Source organism: Scyliorhinus torazame, chromosome 7 (assembly GCF_047496885.1).
Source record: "Scyliorhinus torazame isolate Kashiwa2021f chromosome 7, sScyTor2.1, whole genome shotgun sequence".
NCBI lineage: Eukaryota > Metazoa > Chordata > Chondrichthyes > Carcharhiniformes > Scyliorhinidae > Scyliorhinus > Scyliorhinus torazame.
The window spans coordinates 271222588-271248213 of record NC_092713.1 but is presented as its reverse complement, the minus strand read 5'-3'; the positions used below and the strand labels follow the sequence as shown (position 1 = coordinate 271248213).

At 43.9% G+C, this 25626-nt stretch overlaps 1 protein-coding gene across 9 annotated transcripts in view; it reads left to right on the top strand.

Moving 5' to 3' along the window:
• LOC140427034 (rap guanine nucleotide exchange factor 6-like) overlaps positions 1-25626 on the top strand; it is a 541878-nt gene that overhangs the window by 339295 nt on the left and 176957 nt on the right. For all 9 annotated transcript variants that reach the window (XM_072512459.1, XM_072512462.1, XM_072512456.1 and 6 more), the window contains one exon: positions 24986-25117. In XM_072512459.1, coding sequence (XP_072368560.1) covers positions 24986-25117 — 132 coding nt within the window. The remainder of the gene's footprint in view (positions 1-24985; positions 25118-25626) is intronic.

The window sequence follows — 25626 nt, the reverse complement described above, 5'->3', positions numbered from 1 at the left end:
GAGGACTATGTCCAAGGTGGTGAACGCCCGGGTCAAGCCGAGCTGGAGATGAGCATTATTTGGGGTATCGGACGAGCCGGGAGTGCAGGAGGCGAAAGAGGCCGGTATTCTGGCCTTTGTGTCCTTGGTAGCCTGGCGGAGGATTTTGTTACTGTGGAAAGATGCAAAGCCCCCTAGTGTGGAAGCTTGGATCAATGACATGGCAGGGTTCAACAAGCTGGAGAGGATAAAGTTTGCCTTGCGAGGGTCTGTGCAAGGGTTTTTCAGGCGGTGGCAACCGTTCCTAGACTATCTTGCGGAGCGTTAGGAGGAGGTCAGCAGCAGCAGCAGCCCGGGGGTGGGGGGGGTTTCTTTTGGGATGGCGTTTGGGTTAAGGTGGGGGGTTTCCCTATTTGTGTATTCTACTGTTATATGGGGGTTTATTGTATTTGGGGGAAATCCAATGTATAATTTCGGCTTGTTGTGTTTTTGTTTCTTTTTCTTGTTTGGGGGAGGGTTTTGTTGAAAAGTTGTTGAAAAATTTGAATAAATATATTTTCAAAAAAAAACCAAGGTATGTTGGCCTTCATAACGAGAGAATTTGAGTATAGGAATATGGATGTTTTACTGCAATTGTACAGGGTATTGGTGAGGCCACATCTGGAGTGTTGTATCCAGTTTTGGTGTCCTTATCTGAGGAAGGATGTTCTTGTTATGGAGGAAGTGCAGCAAAGGTTTTCTGGGCTGTTTCCTCGAATTGTGGGACTGTCATATGAGGAGACTAAATTGGTTGGGATTATATTTGTGGAATTTAGAAGAATGAGAGGGGGTCTCATAGAAATGTATAACATTCTATCAAGATTAGACAGGGTAGATTGCGAAAGAATGTTCCCAATGGTGAGGGAGGTCCATAACTAAGGGTCAGAATTTGAGGTTAAGGGGTAAACCTTTTAGGACTGAGGTGAGAGGAAATTTCTTCACCCAGAGAGTGGTGAATGTGTGGAATTCACGACCACAAAAAGTAGTTGAGGCCAAAATGTTGTATAATTTCAAGAAGGAGTTAGTTATAGCTCTTGGGGCTCAAGGGTCAAGGGGTATGGGGAGGAAAGTCTGGATCAGGGTATTAAACTTGATGATCAGCCATGATCATAATGAATGGCAGAGCAGTCTCGAAGGGCCGAATGGCCTCCTTCTATTTTCTATGAAGGTCCCTAAAAGTTTCCATGACTAAGTAGAGGAGAAAGAAAAATCAGATTTGACACCCTCCAAGTTGCTAGCTGTCAAAAGTGTGCCTCCGTAGCATTTAAAGACCGGATTAGGCTCTGCTGTCGAACACCCAGTCACAAATTACTATTTAGGTTCATGAATGGAGAATAGCCATTCATATAAAGCAGTGGAGGATTGACTTCTTGGGCGGGATTCTCCGACCCACCTGCCGGGTCGGAGAATCGCTGGGGGTGGGTGGCGTGAATCACGCCCCGCCCCTCTGACGCCGGCTGCCAAATTCTCCGGCGCCGGGTGGGGGCGGGGTTCACGCCGCGGCGGTCGGGGGCCGTGGGCAGCGCCCCCCCCCCCCCCCGTCAATTCTCCGGGCCGCGATGTGCTGAGTGGCTGCCCGTTTTCGGCCAGTCCCGCCGGCGTGAAATGGACATGGTCCATCATGGCAGGACCTGGCTGGTAGGACTGGAGTCCTGGGGGGGGGGGGGGGGGGGGGGGGGTGGCGGCACGGTGGCCTGGCCCGCGATCAGGGCCCACCGATCTGCGGGCGGGCCTCTGTAGGGCTCTGCCATGGCTGGAGCGGAGAAGAACTCCCTGGCTCATGCGCAAGAACACAGCGGCGGTTTTGCGCATGCGCGGGACCACGGCGACCCTTCGGCGCCGGTTGGCACGTCGCCAACCCCTCCGGCGCCATCCTAGCCCCCGGAAGTGCGGAGGATTCGCGGAGTAGTTCGCGCCGTTCTTGGTGTCCGCGTCGGGCCATCCCGCCGATTGTGGGAGAATCCCGCCCCTAAGGTGTGCCCCGTTCAGCAGAGCAAGTGAGAAAATTGGAAAACAAATTGGTACCCAAAGAGTATAATTAAGTAATTTTCATTGAAATTATTTATTTGCCTTTATATGGTTAGCATGGATGATGTCAAAGTAGTGATGCAAGGAAAATCAATTAACATTATATTTGCATTCTACATCTGAAAAGATGGAAATCCTCATTTGCCTTTGTGTTTACTTGTATTCCAGGAGTATATGCAACTGATTAAATAATACAGCTCCATACTCGAGAGAAGTATTCTGATGTGTGGTGCAATGGTTCGTGTTTGGGCTGAAACAAATTAAACAGGCAGATTTTTTTTTTTGCATCAGAAATATGCGTGTTATTTTTGAGGAAACATTAAGTGACATGGCTGTGGTACTGACCAGGTTAAAGTATAGCAAGAAATAATGGGGATATTTGAATGGAATAGTGCCAACGCCTCTTAGTAATTTCTGCAGTTCCTTTTATTGATACTGCATTACTATATGCCAATAATTAAAAAAAAGTTTTTCTCCAAGTAGGGAATGTTTATTCCTTTAGAAAAACTCCTGAAAGAGCCATGAAAGAATTTCTGGCTAGAATTTCCCATGCCCTTCGAACAATATTCCTAAACCCTTCCTGGTAAAGCTAAGAATAGTGCAGTGACTTGTTCAGTGCAACAGGTATGCCTCAGTTGGGACCTGTGTGGACTTGGGATGGGGATAGACTTACTGTGTTGTTCTTCCAATCTTCAGTGTGATCAAAAATTATACTGGACCTTAGTCACAAATAGGGTAATTCACACATCAGTGTGAATTGTAAAGCAGTAATGATTCAATCGAGAAAATTAATGCATGGCACTGCAAACCTTGTCAACAAAATAGCTTTAGGTTTTCTGAACCCCTCAACTTGATTCCTACTTTATAATCATGATGAAGTATGCTGCGTATGTATTGTCACGAAATGGTAGGATGATATTAGAATTAATAAATTTTGTTTGCATAAGTAAATTAAAATACCATGGGCGGGATTCTCCGAGCATCCGTGCCGAAATCGCATTCGGCGCAGGGGCGGAGAATGGGTGTTCGCGCGGGAATCATAACTGGCGCAGTTGAAGCAATTCTCCGGTCCCAGGAGAATCCGCGGTCTACGCGGCGCGGGTAGGGGGCCATTGATAGAGGGCCCCCCACCGTGATTCTTCAAGTGTAACAGGCCGAGTTCGCCGACTGCGTGATTCTAACCACATATCGGACGTCCGGGAACTCAGTCAGCGGACGCCCTGGTGGGGGACGGGGGCATCCTTCACCGAACGGGGGGGGGGGGGGCCTTATGAACGGCCAGGCAAGGGATTGGGCGGCACCGATCAGCGGGCGCCCATGATCTCAGGGGAACCTATTGCATCAGGATCCGCGGTGCGTGTCCGCCATGTCTCACGAGGCCGTCACCGCGGTGCGCATGCGTGGACTCCCGACCGGAAGTGCAGTGCCCCGTAACTGCAGCCAGAGCTGCGAGCAGCACTACGGAGCCCTGCCAGCCCCCTGCAAATTGGAGAATCACTTTGGACCTTCTTAAAAGTTTTGACACTGGCGTGAGGACTGCCCCATTTTTGGAGAATCCAGCCCCATGTATTTTGTAAATCATGTTTGGCCAGTACCTAAGAGAAAGGAAGGAACAGGAAAGGATAGGGAACAGGGTGTTCTTTGCAATTGATACATTTAGTAGTCAGAGAGAGGTGAGCCAGGCTAATCTCAGATGAATTGTTGAAGAAGCAACAGCAAGAGAACAAGAAGAAGCCAACCTCAGGAAACAGCTCAGCAAGAGCTGAAGTGCTGAAGGCAATAGACCAGATTATGCAAATAATTTTCTTCGCTGAACCAAAGACCATTCCCAAGTCCTGGTCACTTAGGCTGTACAGTGTGGTAGTCACTGACTAGATTTGACCAATAGATTTATGGTCGCTTTTTGGAAACGGAAGGGCCTCGGTAGAGTTCAGGATTTCGGGGGAAATAGATGCTTTTGGGTTTCCAGTCTTTGAGGGACTAAATGCTTACTGTTAATGTGCCGAAGAATAAGATTGTTCTTTGCAGTGTTTCATTATCTTTCTTCTAATTTACTAAATACATTTATTGCTGTTTAATAAAAGAGGGTTTTGAGTTCTCACTGTCTCTGCAGACATTTCTCACTGATATCCAAAAGAAAGTACACCACCTGAACCAGTGTTTCAGGTTGGAACACACTCGTACATAACATTAGTGGGGTTTTGTCAGAGTATCTATGCTTGGTATTTTCTTTACAGTTCTTTTTGTATCGTGACAATGCTGCTTTTACTTCAAAATTCTGCATGGCGCATTCCAAAAGACGTGATTGTTCGGTGAATTGGACATTCTGAATTCTCCCTCAGTGTACCTGAACAGGCGCCATAGTGCGGCGGCTAGGGGATTTTCACAGTAACTTCATTGCAGTGTTAATGTAAGCCTACTTGTGACACTAATCAAGATTGTTTGATTGTTGTTAGGAATTCTATTTGGTTCGAACAGAATTAAGATTGCATTGCAGTTTCCAAGAGTTATAATTCTAGCTTCTGAATACTTCATGTCACTGCAGAGATCTGTGGGCAACCCTTTGCTCTTGTTGCATCAAACTGACCTTCTGCATAAATTAGCTTGAATAATGCTGGCTCAGGGCAAACACGGAACCTTTTTACTATTGGGTTCTGTATCAGAAATACAAGATGTACCCATTATGTGCTCTCAATCTTTACAAACTGATGAAAAACATCATGCTACTAGACTTTGAGCTTAAGTTAGAAACTGCAGAGCTAATATTTTAAGAGGTTCATACAATTTTTTAAAAAGTCAGTGGATTAGATAGCAAAGTAATATTGTCATGGATTTTTGTAGTTCAACATAACCAATTGCTTCAATACATTTTTGAGTGCCTTTATTAAGATACTTGATCTGTGCCTTAGAAATACATGATCATAGATACTTCAAGGATCCATTCCATTCCCAGAATTCAGAACTGCAAGTGCAGCTAAATGGTGCAAGAACGTGTGAGAGTTGAAACAATCACCAGCAGCATCTATTTTTATTCCTAGCCTCTACTGCCTCTGGGGACAGAACTGCACATCCAAAAACATTGTATGGAAAAACATGGACTGTATAGCACCTCAATTGTCAGTAACACCGTAGTTGACTCAATCAGGGGATACTATTCTGACAATATATAGCTCGCAAGCTTTTGAAAAACTGAAGTTACTTTTTATAGATTTGCAATTAAGGATACCAATGGTATCTCTTTATATATTAACATCACAAACCTGAGCAATCTGACCAACCATTTTGATGAGTGACTATTTATAAATAAAAACAAACTGACTTACAATGGCCCCCTCTCCGCCAGTCCCCTTACCTACAATGCCCCCAGTCCGCCAAACTCCATCTCTCTCACACTTCAGTGTCCAATCCAGGCAATTTGTATATTCTCTCCTTCATGAAGACAGCAGAAATTCCTTCTGTTGAGCTGTCACAGGATACATTTTAAAATATTGTAATTCAATGACAACAGTTATTAATAAATTGTGCTGATACGATGTAGAGATTCTTAACTGAAGTGGGATGGGTCCTCTGGCCTGTAGGTCGTTTATGTTTGCCTGCATTTCTGAAGGATGCTGCAGCTCCAAGGGCCCTAATCTGGGTTGACTTTCTTCATGTGAGAAACTGGACCAGAGTGTCAACAGGTATTGAGAGTGAATTGCAGTAAAATTCAATGCTTTAAAGCACGGCTCAATACTAATAAGATAGTTTCCTGGAAAAGTAATCAAAGCTTTCAAAGTCATTGAAGATAAAAGGAATGGTTTGGCTATTAAATATTACTGCCAAATATTTTAAAAGCTTTTATTATTTTCTCAGGAAGCTAGCTTATTTGTATTAAGTGTGTTTCAAAACACTGGAATTCACTATTGCAATTTCCACAAATATGTTGAAGTAATGGTACATGACATCTCTAATTTTTGCAACAGTTTTGATTAATTTCATTGTTCTGCTGCCTGTTATGCATACAGAGCTCAGCCAGTTCTGGAAGGTGTATATAAATATACTTGTTCCAAATTCTGTTACTGAATTGGGTGAGTGGAGGAAGGAATTGATTAGTAACTGATATCGTTGATGAAAGTATTACTACAAAATCCAGTGATTTTAAAAGCACCAGACATGTAGCAAAATGGTTTTGTGACTATTCTTTGCACTGTATATGTGTGAATATTTCTTAACTGCTTGAGTAGATGGTGTTAATTTCCTCATGGACTATTTTGTCAATTGAATTACTTTCATGTTTTAATACAATACCATCAGCTTTTGTAATGTTTAATCATCAAGACAACCCAATGTAATCTTCGTTGTTATTCAGAAGAACAACTTTGAATAAACTGATTAAACTTTGGAAAAACAGGAGTGTAATTGAGGATTTGTTTATCTGATATTTATTTTACTGGACCTTGTAAGTAACAGTAACAATGTGTTTGGATAGTTCTTGATTATAGTGCAAGGACAGCACAGTTTGTTCTAATTTAGGGAACAGGAACATTAGATAATTGGTTAAAAATCAGAGGCTTGCAACACTTCTTTGTCTCTTATGCCCTGGATACACATTTTGAAGGTTTGTTTTGAAATGCAACTGTTTCCTTCAAGAGTCTTTTCTTGCAGCTGTTCATGCGCTTCCAATTCTCTGAATATTTTCCTAATTATATAATGTAGGATATCTGTGCAAAGTCACATGAAGTTGCCTTGTCACATGAATATACAAACTCATGATTTGATGGCTGGTAATTAAGGACAAGCAAGGCATATTACTAGAATTTTGCTGCATTCAAAATAATCACTGTGGTGGAGTTCCTAATACATACATAGCATTTACTACCTAATTGTCGTGTTGGAGGAAAGTAAATCAGAACTCTACAGATTATAAAACAGCACCTTTGTGGCATTAGCTATTAGTTTTGCCTAATATTGTAGATTCTTCATAATTTGGTGAATCTTTATGCTAGGCACAGGATACAAAACTTATATTCAAACAACTATTTGTTAATTCTGCCTCCCCCTCTCAACCAAGCTGGTTTAATTGATGAATGCAACAAATAAATGACACTAAGCTGTGAATTATAGGAGTCAAACTTCAGCCACTGCCCTGTGCTGAGTTCTGTAGACCAGGGAGCAGCAAAATCAGTCGGGCCTCCCAGTCCTCTTCACCGACAAATATTGAATGTTCAGAGATCTTAATGCTTCACTCACTCACTCACTTGGACACACATATTCAAAGTAATCCTTTGAAACCATTTTATTTGTTAATACATAAAGTTTACCAATATTTGCTTCAAAGCACACCTGTATTCTAGATTTTTACAGCAAGTAGTTTTTTCTATTGTTAAGCAGTCATTGTGATGAGAACCCAAGCTGATATTGTCAAGACAAAGGCCTTCATGATCCATCCCCCTATCCAAATTGATTGCAGCAGAAAATGTCAGATGATTTGGGAAGACTGATTGATCGTCTGACAATTATTTTCTTCCCTTTAACTGCCAGGACCTCTCTGACTGCTTCTCCTTTGGCCACGATATGTAAAAAGCAGCAGCACCTAGGTACAGGGTGTCACTAGATCCATGAACAGAGGATGCTGGAAAAACTCAACAGGTCTGGCAGCACCTGTAAGGGGAGGAAGCAGAGTTAATGTTTTGGGTACTTTAGCTTTTCGTTAGTATTTCACTTATTCTACTAGATTCATACTGGATTCCCTTCTTTTCTATCTTGTTTGCTGTTTCTTCCTGGGGCTGCTAAGTCCAAGGCTCCAGAATGCAGCAATAACCTCCTAGCATTCCCTCTAGTTGACCCAAAACACTTAGCTGCCAAAATCTTAATTGTGGTGAATGAGAATCTTCCTTCCTTCACTGTTTTAAGGTCTCTTTTCACCTCACTTGATGCTGCAGCGATATCCCCTTTGTAGCATTGCCACTTTCTTAACTAGCAGTCCTCAGAGCCTACTGTGCATCCACACTAAGCCTGATCGAGGAAAATGTTTGCGGAGGGTTAATTGATTGTTGTACAGGGATGGGTCAAAGTTTTGTATTCCATGGAGAATTGATGCCCCCAAAACGTCCAAGGTTCCTGAACTAATCAAAGGGAATGTTGCCATCTGCAGTTCCAGTGCACCTATTAGACATATGATTCATGGACAGCATGTTTATTGATGTGGGCATCCTGCAGCTTAAGGTTATGCAGACAGAAAAGAAATGGTTGACTGCCAGAGAAACTAGGAGGACAAGCAGGTAGTGCAGAAGTTCACTGAATGCATCTCATTCCCCAACCAGTGCTCTGTTCTGAATACTGGTGAGAGTGATGGTTTCTCAGAGTGCAATGACAGCCAAGTGCACAGAATCATGACCGGCTAAGCTATAGCGGGGGGCAAGAAGAAGGTTGGGAAATCAATAATGAGAGGGGAAATGAAATTTGCCATAGTCCTAGAGGACCATAGGCTGTTCTCCTTTTTTGAGAGAGAGCTGACTGGTAATGTTTTAACCTGAGGGTCACCACAGCTCCAACGATGGACAAGGTTGAGAATATGGGAAAACCTTCATGGAAAACCTCAGCTGATACGGAAATTGAGCCCATGCTGTTGGCATCATTTCACATTACAAACCAGCTGTCCAGCCGCCCAGGCCCCCGGATAGGAGATTTAATTGTTTGGAAAATAACAGCCGTTTCTATGGCTGCAGGCATGAACCTAGGATTGTATGTTACCACCCTGGTGCCAAGGTCAAGGATGTCACCGAGCAACAGCAGCACACTTTGTGAAGGTGAACAGTCATCAGTTATGCACCATATTGGTATAAAAAGAGGGACGAAGGGACGATATCCTGCAGGCAGAGTCTAGGAAGTTGGGAAAGTAATTAACACGCAGAAACGCAAAGGTAGTAATCTCTGGATTCTCCTGATACTTGTGAGTGTAGAAATAGGAGGAGAAAATAGATGAATATTTGGCAAGGAATAGGAGGGATCAATATGTGGCATGGAATAGGAGGATAGAACACATGAATTTGTGGGAAAGTAGTGTGATAAATAAGGTCGGTAAGTTCCAGTCTTAAGTTAGCGATGTGGGGATAACCGGAAACCTTCCAAAAAAAGATCAAGACTAAATATTCCTGGATAGATAGTTTTCAGGAAAGATGGGCAGGAAAGAAAGGAGGTGTGGGTAGTAGTACTGATTCAGGAGCATATTGCAGTGCTGGAGAGTGGATATCCTGGAGAAGTCAAGGTCAGAACCAATTTGATTAGAGCTAAGAAACAACAGAGGGACCATCACACTACTGGAGGTGTTCTATAGGCCACTGTCTAGTGGAAAATTATGGCCTGGTGCAAGAACTGTAGTTATAATGGGGTACTTGAAATGTTTCTGAAGTTTGTCAGGAGAATTTTCTTAATCAGTATGTTTCTCGGCCAATGAGGAAGGAGGAATTGTTGAATCTGGTTCTAGGACTGAGGTAAGTCAAGTGTTACAAGTGTCAATAGGGGAACACTTAATGAGCAATGATCATAGTATCATCGGGTTTAAGTTAGCCGTGGAAAAGGACAAGGAGCAATTAATTGGAAAAAGGGTAACTTCAGTGGGGTGAGAACCACTCTGGCCCAAATACATTAGAATCGAAGATTGGCTGATAGAACAATAACTGCCTTCAAAGAGGAGATAATTCAGGTACAGCTAAAGTACATTCATAGTGGGGGGGAAAGGTAGGACAAACAAGTCCACAGCTCCTTGGATGACGACACTGAGGGAGAGTAAGACAAATCAGAATAGCATGTAAATAACAGGTGCCTGATAGATAATACTGGGAACGAGTCTGGTTATAGAAAGTTTAGAGGGGAAATGAAAAAAAAAATTTGAAAAGTAAAAAGAGAGTATCAGAAGACACGGGAAGCCAAAAGAAAAGGGAATCCAAAAGTCTTTGATAGATATGAGTAGAAAAAGTGTAGTAAATGGAGGCGTCAGGCTGATTGGGGACCAAAAAGGGGATTTATGAATGGTGGTAAGAGAGGCATGGCTGAGATACTAAATTAGTACTTTGCATCTGTCTTTATCAAGGATGAAGATGCTGCCCAAGTCATAGTGAAAGAGGGGGTAATTGAGACATTGCATGAGCTAAATTTGTTTTTTGATAAACAATTTTATTAAGGCATTTTGGCATAGTAAACAGCAACAATACAAAACAGTGTGCAAAAAACAATCAACATAGTGCAAAAACCAGCTCCCCTCCTACAAGGACCCCCCTAATCTACGTTGCCCTAACCCCTCCCGCCTTCTCTCTCTCTCTTCCACCCCCCTCTTGATGACGATTAATTTTCCACGAAGAAGTCGATAAATGGTTGCGAACCCTAACAGTGACCCTCTCAGAGCGAACTTAATTTTCTCCAGACCGAGAAAGCTCGCCATATCCGATAGCTAGGCTTCCAACTTCAGGGGTTTTGAGACCCTCCATGCCAGCAGAATTCGTCGCCAGGCTACCAGGGAAGCAAAGGCCAAAACGTCAGCCTCTCTCTCCTGGACTCCTGGGTCCTCCGAAACCCCCAAAATTGCCACCTCTGGACTCTTTGTTTTCAGTATCCGGGACATAACGTCCGCGAATCCCTGCCAGTACCCCCTGAGTTTTGGACATGCCCAGAACATGTGGACATGGTTCGCTGGTCCTCCCGAACATCTGGCGCACCTGTCCTCCAATCCAAAGAATTTACTCATCTGGGCCACTGTCATGTGGGCCGGTGGACGACCTTGAATTGAATCAGGCTGAGCCTAGCGCATGTTGCGATCGCGTTATCCCTGCTCAACGCCTCCACCCATATGCCCTCTTCTATCTCACCTCTGAGCACTTCCCACTTAAGCTTCAGCTCCTCGGTCTGCGCCTCCTCTGCTCCCATAAGTTCTTTATGTATGTCCGAAACCCTCCCCTCCCCCACCCATCCACTAGACACTACCCTGTCCTGGATCCCCCTAAATGGCAGGTGTGGGAAGGATGGAATCTGTCTGCGTAGAAAGTCTCACACCTGCAGGTACCTGAAATCATTTCCTCTCACCAGCCCAAATTTCTTCTCCTGCGCCCTCATGCTCGGGAAGCTCCCTTCCAAGAACAGAACCCCCACCCTCTCAATCCCAGCCCTCCACCATGCTCAGAACCCACCGTCCATATTCCCTGGAGCAAACCGGTGATTGTCGCAAATTGGGGACCAGACCGATGCTCTCACTTCCCCCACGTGCCTTCTCCATTGACCCCAGCTCCGCAAGGTCGCCACCACTATAGGGCTGGTGGAGTACCGTGCCGGCAGGGGTGCCGTAACCAGGGCTGCCAAACTGGTGCCCCTACACGAGGCGGCCTCCATCCGCCCCCAAACAGACCCCGTACCCACCATCCACTTCCTTATCATAGCTATGTTGGCTGCCCAGTAGTAATTACTAAAGTTTGGCAGCGCCAGCCCCCCTTCCCCTCGGTTCCTCTCGAGCATCACTCTCCTCACCCGTGGGGTCTTTCCCGCCCACACAAATCTCATAACCATTTTATTAACCTTCTTGAAAAACGACCGCGGAATGAAAATGGGGAGACACTGGAATACGAACAGGAATCTCTGGAGGATCGTCATTTTAACCGTCTGCACTCTCCCCGCTAGTGTCAGTGGGAGCGCATCCCACCTCCGGAACTTGACCCTCATTTGCTCCACCAACCGAGATAAGTTCAACTTGTGCAACCGGCCACAGTCCCGCGCCATCTGTATCCCTAAATATCTAAAACTGTCCCCATCTAACCTAAACGGCAGCCCCCTCAACCGACATGGCCCCTCGCCTGGGCTACAAACAACTCACTTTTTGCCATGTTCAGTTTGTACCCCGAGAACCGGCCAAATTCCTTCAGGATTCCCATGATTTCATCCATCCCAGCCACTGGATCCGTGATGTATAAAAGAAGGTCTTCGGCGTACAACAAAACTCTATCTTCCACCCCTCCCCGTACCAGCCCCTTCCAATCCCTAGAAGCTCTTGGGGCAATTGCCAGCGGCTCTATTGCTAGCGCAAACAGCTGTGGGGAGAGGGGGCACCCTTGCCTTGTCCCTCGGTACAGTCTAAAATAGTCTGACGTCGTCCTATTCGTCCTCACACTAGCCTCCGGAGCCTGGTACAACAGTCCGACCCAGTCGATAAAGCCCTCCCTGAACCCAAATCGTCTCAGCACCTCCCATAAATAATCCCCCTCAACCCGGTCGAAAGCCTTCTAGGCATCCATTGCCACAACTACCTCAGCCTCCCTACTCTCCAGGGACATCATGATCACATTCAGCAACCTTCTTAGGTTGCTACCAACTACCTGCCCTTGCCCAACCCGGTTTGACCTTCCATAATAACGTCCGGCACGCAGTCCTCAATCCTAGCAGCCAAGAGCTTGGCCAGTATTTTAGCATCTACATTGGGCAGAGAGATCGGCCTATTGGACCCACATGCCTTCGGGTCTTTGTCCTGTTTCAATATCAGGGAGATGGTGGCCTGTGACATTGTCAGGAGTAACACCCCTCTGTCTCTTGCCTCATTAAAACCCCTAGCCAGCACTATCTCAGAGAACTTTTCATAAAACTCCACCGGTTATCCATCCGGCCCCGGGGCTTAACCCGATTGCATGGCCCTCAAGCCCCCCAATATTTCTTCGGTCCTAATCTGGGCCCCCAGCCCGTCTACCAACCCACTCCCCACTTTTGGGAAGGTCAGTCCATCCAGAAAGCGCCTCATCCCTTCAGGCCCCGCAGGGGGTTGCATGAGGGGACATTGGATAAACTGGCTGAGCTGAAAATGAATAAGTCACCAGGGCCAGATGAGATGCATTCAGGGGTAGTAATAGGAAGTGAGGGTGAAATTGTGGAGGTACATTATCTTCCAAGCCTCCTCAGATTCACAGTTGTACCAAAGGACACCGTGTAGAGTGTGAGGATAAGAAGTTCTTCAGGGTAGTGTCCAAGGCCCAACCATCTTCTTCAACGACCCTCCTTCCATCATAAGGTCATAAGAAGTGGGATATTTGCGAATGACTACACAGTGTTCAGCACCATTCGCGACTCCTCAGATAATGAAGCAGTCCATATCCAAATGCAGCAAGACCTGGACAATATCCAGGCTTGGGCTGACAAGTGGCAAGTTACATTCACACCAAAATTCACTAGACTCTGGGGTGGAAATTAGCAAACGTGACACCACTGTTTAAAAAAAGGAGGTAGGCAGAAAGTGGGTAATTATAGGCCAGTGAGCTTAACTTCGATAGTAGGGAAGATGCTGGAATCTATCATCAAGGAAAAAATAGCGAGGCATCTGGATGCAAATTGTCGCATTGGGCAGGCGCAGCATGGGTTCATAAAGGGCAGGTCGTGCCTAACTAATTTAGTGGAATTTTTTGAGGACATTACCAGTACGGTAGATAACAGGGAGCCAATGGATGTGGCATATCTGGATTTCCAGAAAGCCTTTGACAAGATGCCACACAAAAGGTTGCTGCATAAGATAAAGATGCATGGCATTAAGGGGAAAGTAGTAGCATGGATAGAGGATTGGTTAATTAGTAGAAAGCAAAGAGTGGGGATTAATGGGTGTTTCTCTGGTTGGCAATCAGTAGCTAGTGGTGTCCCTCAGGGATTAGTGTTGGGCCCACAACTGTTCACAATTTACATAGATGATTTGGAGTTGGGGACCAAGGGCAATGTGTCCAAGTTTGCAGACGACACTAAGATAAGTGGTAAAGCAAAAAGTGCAGAGGATACCGGATGTCTGCAGAGGGATTTGGATAGGCTAAGTGAATGGGCTAGGGTCTGGCAGATGGAATACAATGTTGACAAATGTGAGGCTATCCATTTTGGTAGGAATAACAGCAAAAGGGATTATTATTTAAATGATAAAATATTAAAACATGCTGCTGTGCAGAGAGACCTGGGTGTGCTAGTGCATGAATCGCAAAAAGTTGATTTACAGGTGCAACAGGTGATTAAGAAGGCAAATTGAATTTTGTCCTTCATTGCTGGAGGGATGGAGTTTAAGACTAGGGAGGTTATGCTGCAGTTGTATAGGGTGTTAGTGAGGCCACACCTGGAGTATTGTGTTCAGTTTTGGTCTCCTTACTTGAGAAAGGACGTACTGGCACTGGAGGGTGTGCAGAGGAGATTCACTAGGTTAATCCCAGAGCTGAAAGGGTTGGATTACGAGGAGAGGTTGAGTAGACTGGGACTGTATTCGTTGGAATTTAGAAGGATGAGGGGGGATCTTATCGAAAGATATAAAATTATGAAGGGAATAGATAGGATAGATGCGGGCAGGTTGTTTCCACTGGCGGGTGAAAGCAGAACTATGGGGCATAGCCTCAAAATAAGGGGAAGTAGATTTAGGACGGAGTTTAGGAGGAACCTCTTCACCCAAAGTGTTGTGAATCTATGGAATTCCTTGCCCAGTGAAGCAGTAGAGGCTCCTTCATTAAATGTTTTTAAGATAAAGATAGATCGTTTTTTGAAGAATAAAGGGATTAAAGGTTATGGTGTTCGGGCCGGAAAGTGGAGCTAAGTCCACAAAAGATCAGCCATGATCTCATTGAATGGTGGAGCAGGCTCGAGGGGCCAGATGGCCTACTCCTGCTTCTAGTTCTTATGTTCACACAAGTGCCAGCCAATGACCATCTTCTATAAGAGAGGATCTAACCTCCACCTTGACATTCAATGGCATTACCGTCGCCGAATCCTCCACAATCATATCCTGGGGATTACCATTGTTCCGAAACTGAACTGGACTAGCTATGGCTACCAGGACAGGTCAAAGGCTAGGAATCCTACATCGAGTAACTCCCCACCTGACCCCCAAAAGCCTGTCCACCATCGACAAGGCACAAGTCAGAAGTGTAATGGAATACTCTTCACTTGCATGGATGAATGCAGCTTGAACAACACTCAAGAAGCTCGACACCATCCAGGACAAAGCAGCCTGCCCGATTGCTCCATAAACATTCAAACCCTCCACCACCGACGCACAGTGGCAGTGTACCATCTACAAGATGCACTGCAGTAACTCACCAAGGTTCCTTAGACAGCACCTTCCAAACCCATGACCACTGCCATCTAGGACAAGAACAACCGATACCTGGGAACCCCACCACCTGGAGGTTCCCCACCACCTGGAGGTTCCCCTCCAAGTCACTTGCCACCCTGACTTGGAAATATATCACCGTTCCTTCGCTGTCGCTAGGGCAACATCCTGGAACTTCCTCCCTAACAGCACAGTGGGTGTACCTACACCTGAATGACTGCAGCGGTTCAAGAAGGCAGCTCACCACCACCTCCTTCTAAATGGCAACTAGGGATGGACAATAAATGCTGGCCTCACCAGTGACGCCCACATCCCGTAAAATGTTTTTAAAAATATGCCCAGGGAAATGTAACCTCAGTGGTGGAAATATTTTTTAAAACAATAACTTGGGACAAAATTAACAGTCACTCAGACAAATGTGGGTTTGCTTAAGGGAAGCAAGCACAAATTGGTTATGGACAAATCGTGTTTAACCAGATTGAGCTTTTGGATGAGGGTCTATTTTTTCATATGTTGCAAAATTTTCCATGAAGAATGTTATAAAACCTTGAAACCTTATATTCTTGAACCCCTTTGTCAGTCTATGTTCTGTTATGATTTTTCAAATTTGTCTCAAGATTGCAGATCGATCGTGCCCACCATGTCTGTATTTTCTGTCACAAAATGGCCATTCTATTTCCTCTTGCATTATGCCAGCTTTACAGATTTTGATTCTCACCTCCATGACCAATGCTAAGAGAACTGAAACTATCCTGGCTCTATATATGAAGTCATCTTGGGTATGACAGCCAAAATGTCTACTTTATACAGTAAAACTGACATAAAGACAACAGAAAAGTAATTTTAACTTGCCTATCGAGGAGGGCTGCAAGGTAGGTTTAATAGTCAGTAGCTAAACAGTAATTTGAAGAAAAAAATGACAACTTTTTCATATTTCTTTTTTCTTGCTAATTTCCTTCACCAGTCTCCCCCCCCCCCCCCCCCCCCCCCCCCCCCCCACCCCAACCAAAGAAAAGGTGTTTTCTCCTCACTAAAATACACTTCTACAGGTAAGGACCAGCATGTTGTATCCCAATCCAGTATCTGGCATTCATCTGTGAGTCTTGATAGTGAATGTTGGCTGGTCATTCAGTTGTCGGGTGCATCGCAGTTCAACCAAATCATGTTCTTGCCTGATATCTACACATAGTTGCTGATTAGTGGTTAGGGTTGAGAATCGTAGTTGATTATCCTCCTGCTGCTCTTAAGGTTTAGCATCTCTACTGCCACCCTCGTTGAGTTCAATTAATGCAGCCCAGTCCTAGAATTTAGTTTGGGATCCCCCATGTCTCTATGCCTCTGCTGTACACCTTCACTGAGTGACTGTGGAGTGGCTAAAACAAAGCTTTCACTTGACATCAGGCTCCCAGTAATCTGATTTTTTTTGTGTTACAATGCTGGTTTCCTCTCAAATATTTGTGCCAGGTTTCTCAGTGACAAAGTGACCACACTCGACATTGACCTTATTAATGATAATTTTACAAGTAAGCTTATATTGACAATGCAATGAAGTTCCCAAAAGAACTAGCAATGTCGTTGGTATGGATTTAATCTTTCCTAATGTTACTTTCATCCTGTGATCAGGACAAGAGACCTCCGATCCAATAACACTGATGTCATCAAATAAGCTAAGCAACCATTTATTTAAGTTTATTCATTTATGGGATGTGGGAGTCACTGGCTAGACCAGCATTTATTGCCCATCCTTAGTTTCCCTTGAGAAAATAGTGGTGAGCTTTCTCCTTTAACCGCTGCAGTTCCTGAGGGCTAGATATACTCACTGCTATTCAGGAGGGAGTTCCAAGATTTTGACTCGGCAACGGTGAACGGACTTTGATATATTTCCAAGTCAGGATGGTGAGTGACTGGGACGGGAGCATCCAGTTAATGTTGTCCTTGGGTATCTGCTGCCTTTGCCCTTCGAGATGGTAGAGGTCGTGGGTTTGGAAGATTTTGCCTAAGAAGCCTTTATGAGTTTCTGCAGTGCATCTGGCAGATCAGGGGTTTATAAAGTGGGGGTTACGACCTCGCGGATGGGTCGTGGGCAGGCGTCAGAAGGGTCGGGGAGTGCAGGGTTGCAAATAAAAGTGAACGGCAAGGACCAGAATGAAAGAGGGCAAACAAAGAACAGGGAATGTAATTTGAAGTTTAGGCAAGAAATGAGAGAATAGATCAGGAGCAAGGTTGATATGGCAATTGATTGTACAGGAGAGCTGCAGGCGGGGAATTCAGGCTACAGAAGGAAGCAGATGTACCTTATGGTAATTCTCAGCAAAGTTGCGTTGTCGATCATCCCGATTAGAGAAATGGTACAGGTGAACATGGCAGTAATGTATTTGAAGGTGAAATTGTTTCTGGTCGGAAAGGAGCAGGTGGGAGAGTTGCTACCATTGACAGCAGTCGCAATAAAATTGCTAGTGTTTGAGTTAAAATCATCTGTTGCATTCGGAAGGCCAATACCCCATTGAGATAATCCATCCTGCTTGGACCAGACTTGTCGTTGTGTGGAATAAATTCAGCTGATGCGAAGGTGAATTAGCCACCCTCCAGTCTCATTTCCAGGTGGCAGATATTCTTCGGTGGTCATCTGTGATATTCCAAAGAAAAGAAGTAAAGAGACCCAACACAAAGTCATGCAAACATGATCCAGCTCCATTCTTTGAAAAACCCTAATCAGAGCACTGAAAGAATAATGGTACCAGCATTGATTCATTTTATTCAAATGGCTGTTATGTATGACTTTTGTGTGTTGTGTGATTGGATGATTTTCCGATCCACCAACTGATTGTACAAGATATTGGAACAACACACTAGGCGGCAGCCTCAAAGTGCCAGGGACCCAGGTTCAATTCCGGCTTTTGGTGACTGTGTGGAGTTTGCACTTTCTCACTGTGACTACATGGGTTTCCTCCTGGTGCTCCGGTTTCCTCCCACAGTTGAAAGATGTGCAGGTTAGGTGGCCTGGCCACGCTGAATTGCCTTTTAGTGTCTGAAGGTTAGGTGGGGTTACAGGGAACGGGTGAGGGAGTGGGCCTAAATAGAGTGCTCTTTCAGAGGGCCGGTACAGACTTGATGGGCTGAATGGCCTCCTTCTGAATGGAAGGAATTCTGTTCTAGAACAACTGCATGCAACACTGTTGCAGTGGCAAGGGACCAGAACCCAAATATCCTGCAGCCTGAGTGCATTCATAGTGTTTATTTGTATTTTATCATTTTTTAAATTAGATTTTTTAATTTTGTGAAGTCTCGTTTTTCAGTGTAAGCAGCTGCTTGTTCTTTCCTGTTGGCCAGTCAGTGCCCAGCTGGGCATGTGTGCAAGAAATGCATCATCTTGTCAATTTACTGTTTCTATAAAACCAACATCTGCTTCTAATACTTTTAACAATGAAATTAGGAGCTGGAGATTTATGATTTTTAACATTGTACTGGTGGTTGGGGAAGGGTGGTGTCTTCAGAGGGAGAACATTTTTTATACAGAGTTCAATTTATGATTTTAAAAATTGTATAAAAAAAAATTCTCAAGGGAAATATAATCTTGTGTATTTGGTTACTTTTTTAAAGTTAGCACCCAGTGACTCATTAGGGCCTAATGCATTAAAAGTAAACAAATGTGGTGTGGGTCACAAAGGCCAGCCAGTTGGCAAAAGTGGGATTGGGGGGGGGGGTGGGTGGGTAGTAGTTTGAAAAGCCCTGTTGTAGATGATGCACATGGCTGCCACTGTTCGTTGATGATGGAAGGGTTGATTGAATATTTGTGGAACGGGTACCAGTCAAATGGGCTGCTTTGTCCTGGATGATGTTGAGCTTCTTCAGTGTTGTTGGAGTTGTGCTCATCCAGACAAGGGGAATGTATTTTATCTCACTCCTGACTTGTACCTTGTAGAGGGTAGACAGGTTTGGGGAGTCGGGAGACAAATTTCTTGCCGCAGGTTTCCGAGCCTCTGACCTGTTCTTGTAGCTACAGTATTTATATGGCTAGTCCAGTTCAGTTTTGGGTCAAAGGTAACCCCCAGGATGTTGATAGTGGGGATTTCAGTGACGGTAATGCCATTGAATGTCAAGGGGTGATGGCTAAATCCTCTCTTGTTGGAGATGGTCATTGCCTGGCACTTGTGTGGCATGAATGTTGCATGCCACTTGTCACCCCAAGCCAGATCCTGCTGCATTTGGACATGGACTGCTTCTGTGTCTGAGGAGTAGCAAATGGTGCAGAACATTATGCAGTCATCAACAAACATCCTCACTTCTGACCTTATGATGGAAGGAAGGTCATTGATGAAGCAGCTGAAGATGGTTGGGCCTAGGACACCACGGCAGGAGTTCCTCAGAATAGTGTCGTGGAACTGAGCTGTTTGACCTCTGACCACGCAATCATCGTCCTTAGTGCCATCTATGACTCCAAGCAATGGTGGGTTTTCTTCTTGATTCCCATTGACTCCAGTTTTGCTAGGGCTCCTTGTTGCCACACTCCAAATGTTGTCTTGATGTCCATCAACTCTCACCTCAACTAACAAATTCAGATGTGAAAAACACTCATTACTTAATTCTTTAATCATTCTAAAGATAGTAAACCAAAGATTGGGACATATACATGTGGTTAAGGTAGAATATGAAATGTTATAAACTTTTTAAAATTCACAAATTTGATTTTTTAAATCATAATGAAAATTAACATTCCACAAATACATAATTAATTTCTCAGGACCATGGAGATGTTTAAGCAATAGTTATGAGCGAGGCACATTACTAAAAGTCAGTTACACCTCATTCAACAAGTTGTAACTTTCTCTAAGGTATTTACAGTGAATCTAATGGCATAAAAGTGGAAGTTCTTGTCAAAAGGCTTCACAGGACTTCTATCTGCTGGGATTTCAAGAGCCCACCCTGCGGAGAAATAAGGAATCACCAGCATATGTAAATGTTAAGTTGCTGTCAATTTCATGGTTGTAATGGAAGTGAATACTGACACTTTCACTATTAGTACAACTTTTGTGAATCTTTTACTTTGCCTCTCACTCTTATTTCATCTTTTGGAATGTATTTATTTTAATAATTTGTGCTTTTCTCTTGGCTTAAACCTTATTGAGAGTACTCTTCTGGATTAGTTTAAAGCAGACTTTTGATGGCGGTTGAACTTTTTTATTTTGTTTATTTCCCCCCCCCCCCCCCCCCCCCCCCCCATCTATGTTTCTTTCCTAACTCCTGATATGTCGACACCCATCACTTACGTGGTCCCCTTCCCCGCTCCTCATTTTTTCTGCTTATTTCCTACTGTGTGTATCTTTTTCTGGGTGCTATGCAGTAGGTTAGAATTTAACAGGAGTAAAGAAAAAGTAAAAAAGAACAAAATTAAAATGTTCTATTTCCATGTTTGCTCATCAAAATTGGATATTTTATGGAGGTTGACACATTAGCCTCATTATACTTTAAAGGACTTACCACCTATTTCTGCTGCTGTTCAAATGTTGTACCAGATTATGTTGTGCAGGTTCAACATATCCATTCCGACATGTAAATTCTGGGTTTTGTCTTTTGATCGTTATGGAAATGTATTTTATTCAGTTAGATACTACATTTTGAGATATTTATTCCAAGCTAATCTGCCCAAGATTTTATAGGCAGTCTTATTGGAGACCTGTTGTCACATGGAAAAATGATGTCCAACTTTTGGAGCAGGGTAGTAGTTCTATGTACCACAACAAGATGTTTAAAGAACAAAAGAATACTACTTGACCCATGGTATTTGTGCCAACTCTTTGCTACAGAAGTACAAAATTAGTTAATAAGCTATTTCGATCAGAAAAACATAATGACCAGTCATTATTCCATCTAATTTGGAAGGATTTACACTGAACGATTTCCAACTCAGCATTGTGATTCAATAGAATGTTCCTGGGATCCTGAACATTTTTTTTTTTAACATGTGCATGATTCATAGTAGAAATTTAAATCGTTAAATTTTGTATCACTCAAACCCATTGGTACATTGCATGACCATTTTCAGACATGTATAAATTATTTGGGTGTGTGTTCCCCATTTATCTTTTTGTTTTCCACATGGTTTCCCAGCTAGAATTGCTGCTCTGCATTATCTACCATCTATTGTGTGCCTTCTGTTGTCCACTTCTCAGAGGGGAGGTGCGGTGTAGTGGTATTGTCGCTGGCCTGTTGATCAAGAGACCCAGGATAATACCCCGTGGACAAATTTCACCATGGCAGATGGTGGAAATTTAATCCAGTAAATATCTGAAATTAAAAGTCTAATAACTCCACAAATATCCCCATCCTCCATAATGGAGAAGCCCAGCACATCAGTGCAAAAAACAAAGCTGAAGCATCCATAATAGTCTTCAGCCAGAAGTGCCGTTTGGATGATCTGTCTTCTCCAGAGGTCTCCACCATCACAGATGCCAATCTTCCACCAATTTGATTCATCTCACTTGATATCTAAAAAGGGCTTGAAGGCACTGGATATTGCAAAGGCTATGGGCCCTGACAGTATTCCGGCAACTGAAGACTTGTGCTCAAGAACCTGCCATGCCCGAGCCAAGCTGTTCCAATACAGCTACAACACTACCATCTACCCGGCAATGTGGAAAATTGCCCAGGTATGCCCTCTCCACAAAAAGCAGGACAAATCCAACCCGCCCAATTACTGTCCTATCAGTCTACTCAATCATCAGTAAAATGATGGAAGGGATCATCAACGGTGCTATCAAGAGGCACTTGCTAAGCAATAATCTGCTCATCAATGCTCAGTTTATGTTCCCCAAGCATCAATCCACTCTTGACCTCATTACAGCCTTTGTTGAAACATGGACAAAAGAGCTGGACTCCAGAGGCGCAGAGAAAGTGACTGCCCTTGATGGTAAGGCAGGATGTCCACCATCTACAAGGCACTCACCACTTGTTTGGATGAGTGCAACTTCACCAACACTCAAGAAGCTCAGCACCACCCAAGACAAAGCAGTCCGCTTGACTGGCACCCCTTCCACAAACATCCACTTCCTCCACCACCAATGCAGTAGCAGCAGTGTGTACCATCTGCAAGATGCACTACAGGACCTCACCAAGGCTCCTAGGGCAGCACCTCGCAAACCCATGATCACTACCATCTAGAAGGACAAGGACAGCAGATACATGAAAACACTACCACCTGGAAGTTCCCCTCGAAGTCACTTGCCATCTAACTTTAAAAAAAATTAATTTGCGGGATGTGGGCGTCACTGGTTAGGCATACATTTATTGCCCATCTGAAGTTGCCTTTCAGAGGTGTGATAAGTTGCCTCCTTGAACCACTGTAGTCCTCGAGGTGTAGGTACACCCACTGTGCTGTTAGGGAGGGAGTTTCAGGATGTTGCCACAGTGAAGAAACGGCAATATATTTCCAAGTTGTGGTGGGGAACCTCCAGGTAGTGGGTTCCCAGGTATCTGCTGCTCTTGTCCTTCTAGATGGTTGTGCTCATGGGTTTGGAAGGTACTGTCTAAGGAACCTTGGTGAGTTACTTTTTAAAAATAAATTTAGAGTACCCAATTCATTTTTTCCAATTAAGGGGCAATTTAGCGTGGTCAATCCACCTACCCTGCACATCTTTGGGTTGTGGGGCGAAACCCACACAAACACTGGGAGAATGTGCAAACTCCACACGGACAATGATCCAGAGCCGGGATCGAACCTGGGACTTGGAGGCGTGAGGCAGAAGTGCTACCCACTGCGCCACCATGCTGCTCACCTTGGTGAGTTACTGCAGTGCATCTTGTAGATGTTGTACACGGCTGGCTCATCGGTGGTGGAGGATTTGAATATTTGTGGAGGGAGGAGCAATAAAGCGGGCGGCTTTGTCCTGGATGGTGTCAAGCTTCTTGAGTGTTGTTGGAGCTGCACTCACCAGGCAAGTGGAGAGTATTCCATTACACTCCTGACTTGTGCCTTGTAGATGGTGGACAGGCTTTGGGGGTCAGGAGATGTGTTACTCGCCGTAGGATTCCTAGCCTTTGGCCTGTCCTGGTAGCGACAGTATGAATATGGCTAGTCCAGTTCAGTTTCTGATCAATGGTAACCCCCAGGATGTTGATTGTCAGGGATCCAGTGATGGTAATGCCATTGAATGTCATGGGGGTGGTGGTTGTGGTGATATACATCACTAAGTACACAAAGGATTAATGTACATACACTACACCTAGCTAGACACTAGAGGGAACACCAGAGACATAACACACAGACAGTCAACCAATAGGTCAGTAAGATAGGACATGACCAATGGGCAGTCACGATACACACAGAGGTGACACTACCACAGGAGGGCATTGCGCCAACCCATATAAAAGGACACAGTACACATGCTCAGTCTCTTTCCAGTGGAGACACTCAGTGAGTACAGACACAGGGTTGATTGAACATCACTCCCACCACGTGGATTGTAGCAGACTGGTTCGTCAGTCTGAGTAGCTAGAGCAGGATTAACAGTAGCGTTGAATCCAAGTAGGAGAATTGTTATAGTTTAATAAACGTGTTAAAGCTATCTCCAAGTCTGAACCTTCCTTTGTCAGAGTGCACATCAAGGAAGCAGCTTATGCTAAGTCAAGAGCATAACAAAACAGTGGTCAGATCCTCTCTTGTAGGAGATGGTCATTGCCTGGCACTGGTGTGGTGCGAATGTAACTTGTCAGCCCAAGCCTGGATATTGTCCAAGCCTTGCTGCATTTGGATATGAACTCCTTCATTATCTGAGGAGTTGTGAATGGTGCTGAAACTTGTGCAGTCATCCACAAACATCCTCACTTCTGACCTTATAATGGAAATGAAATGAAATGAAATGAAAATCGCTTTTTGTCACAAGTAGGCTTCAAATGAAGTTACTGTGAAAAGCCCCTAGTCGCCACATTCCGGCACCTGTTCGGGGAGGCTGGTACGGGAAGGGATGTCATTGAAAATATGTCACCATTACTTTACTATTGACCTAGCAACAGCTTCCCTAATAGCACAGTGGGTGTACCTACACCACATTGATGGCAATTGTTCAAGAAGACTGCTCACCACCACCTTTTCAAGGGCAATTAGGGATGGGCAACAAATGCTGGCATAGCCAGCGAAGCCCTCATCCCGTAAAAATTAATTTTTTTAAAACTCCACATTTATTTTCTTTCTTTGTTTCTCAATCATTTGTACTTGTGTTGTTTTGAATTTTCCAATCTTGGAAAATTAGACATGCCTTCTCCTTCATTGGTGGGAAGGGGCTGATTTCTCACCCGATGATTGAGAATCTAAATCCACAAATGAAGGAGTTACATTTTCCAGTTTGCCAAAACCAAAAAATCTGAAACCAATAGCAGCACAGATACCAGAAAGTCAGCAAAAGACTTAATAGGAGTTTGCAAGGTGGATGTGACCATGGTTGTAGTTAGGACAGCTCTGGTCTGGAGTATTCCTTATTGCTAGGCCAATATTCTTAGAATCTTTGCTTCAATGAAACCTTTTTATAAATTTTGAATATATTGGCAACTTTGATTTTTGAGACTTTACTTTTTGCTAGTTTTGCAGACCAATACAAACATGGCCTTTTATGTTAATTGAATTGATATCTTGTACGGAAATATCTTTATCAATATCTATTGCACACATGCAATAGACATGCATACACTGACATTGAAGTATTACTTAGTTTTTTCCAATATCAAGTGCCCTCTTTGCAAAGCCCGAGATCATTTAAAAGACTATTATAAAGTTCAGCAAGCATGTCTAACAGTCTTTAATTTATGTTTTTGTTCATTTATCAAATTAATGGATTTTTTTTCTCCCCTTCCTCCTCATAATTTTTACAGCTTCCTGCAGATCTTTCCAAGATGCACCTCACAGACAATCCACATCCACAGGTGACACATGTCCCTTCCAGCCAGTCCGGGTGCAGTATTGCCAGTGACTCTGGGAGCAGCAGCCTGTCGGATATCTATCAGGTAAAGTTACAATGAGGAGAAACATTATAATTATTAATATTTTAGTAATTATTCACATTAGCACACCCTACAAAGAAGCAATTGTATTTATAAAACATTTCTAACATAAAATCCCAAAGCAGTTCACTGGTAGGTATGTAGATAATAAATGTTGAGTCAGGAAAGAAGAGATTAAGAGGGCTGACTAATATTTTCGTCAAGGAGTTAGGTTTTTAAAGGAAAGGAGAGAGGTGTGGAGAGGCAGAACAGTTTTGGGACACAGAACAGGATTGCGGTTCTTGAATACCCTGGTTACATTCTAGTGTGAAAATATGGGGAGGATCCACATAAAAAATTCAGGAATATAGAATACAGATATTGATATAGGTCTGGAAAAGCTTACAGAGATGGGTTTGGTACAAGTAAGAGGGATTTAAAGTCAAAAGTTAGGCTTTAAACCAGACGTTTGGAGGAAGGAGAACCAATGTATGGCAGAGAGGATAGGGGTGATTGATGAATGAGACTAGGTA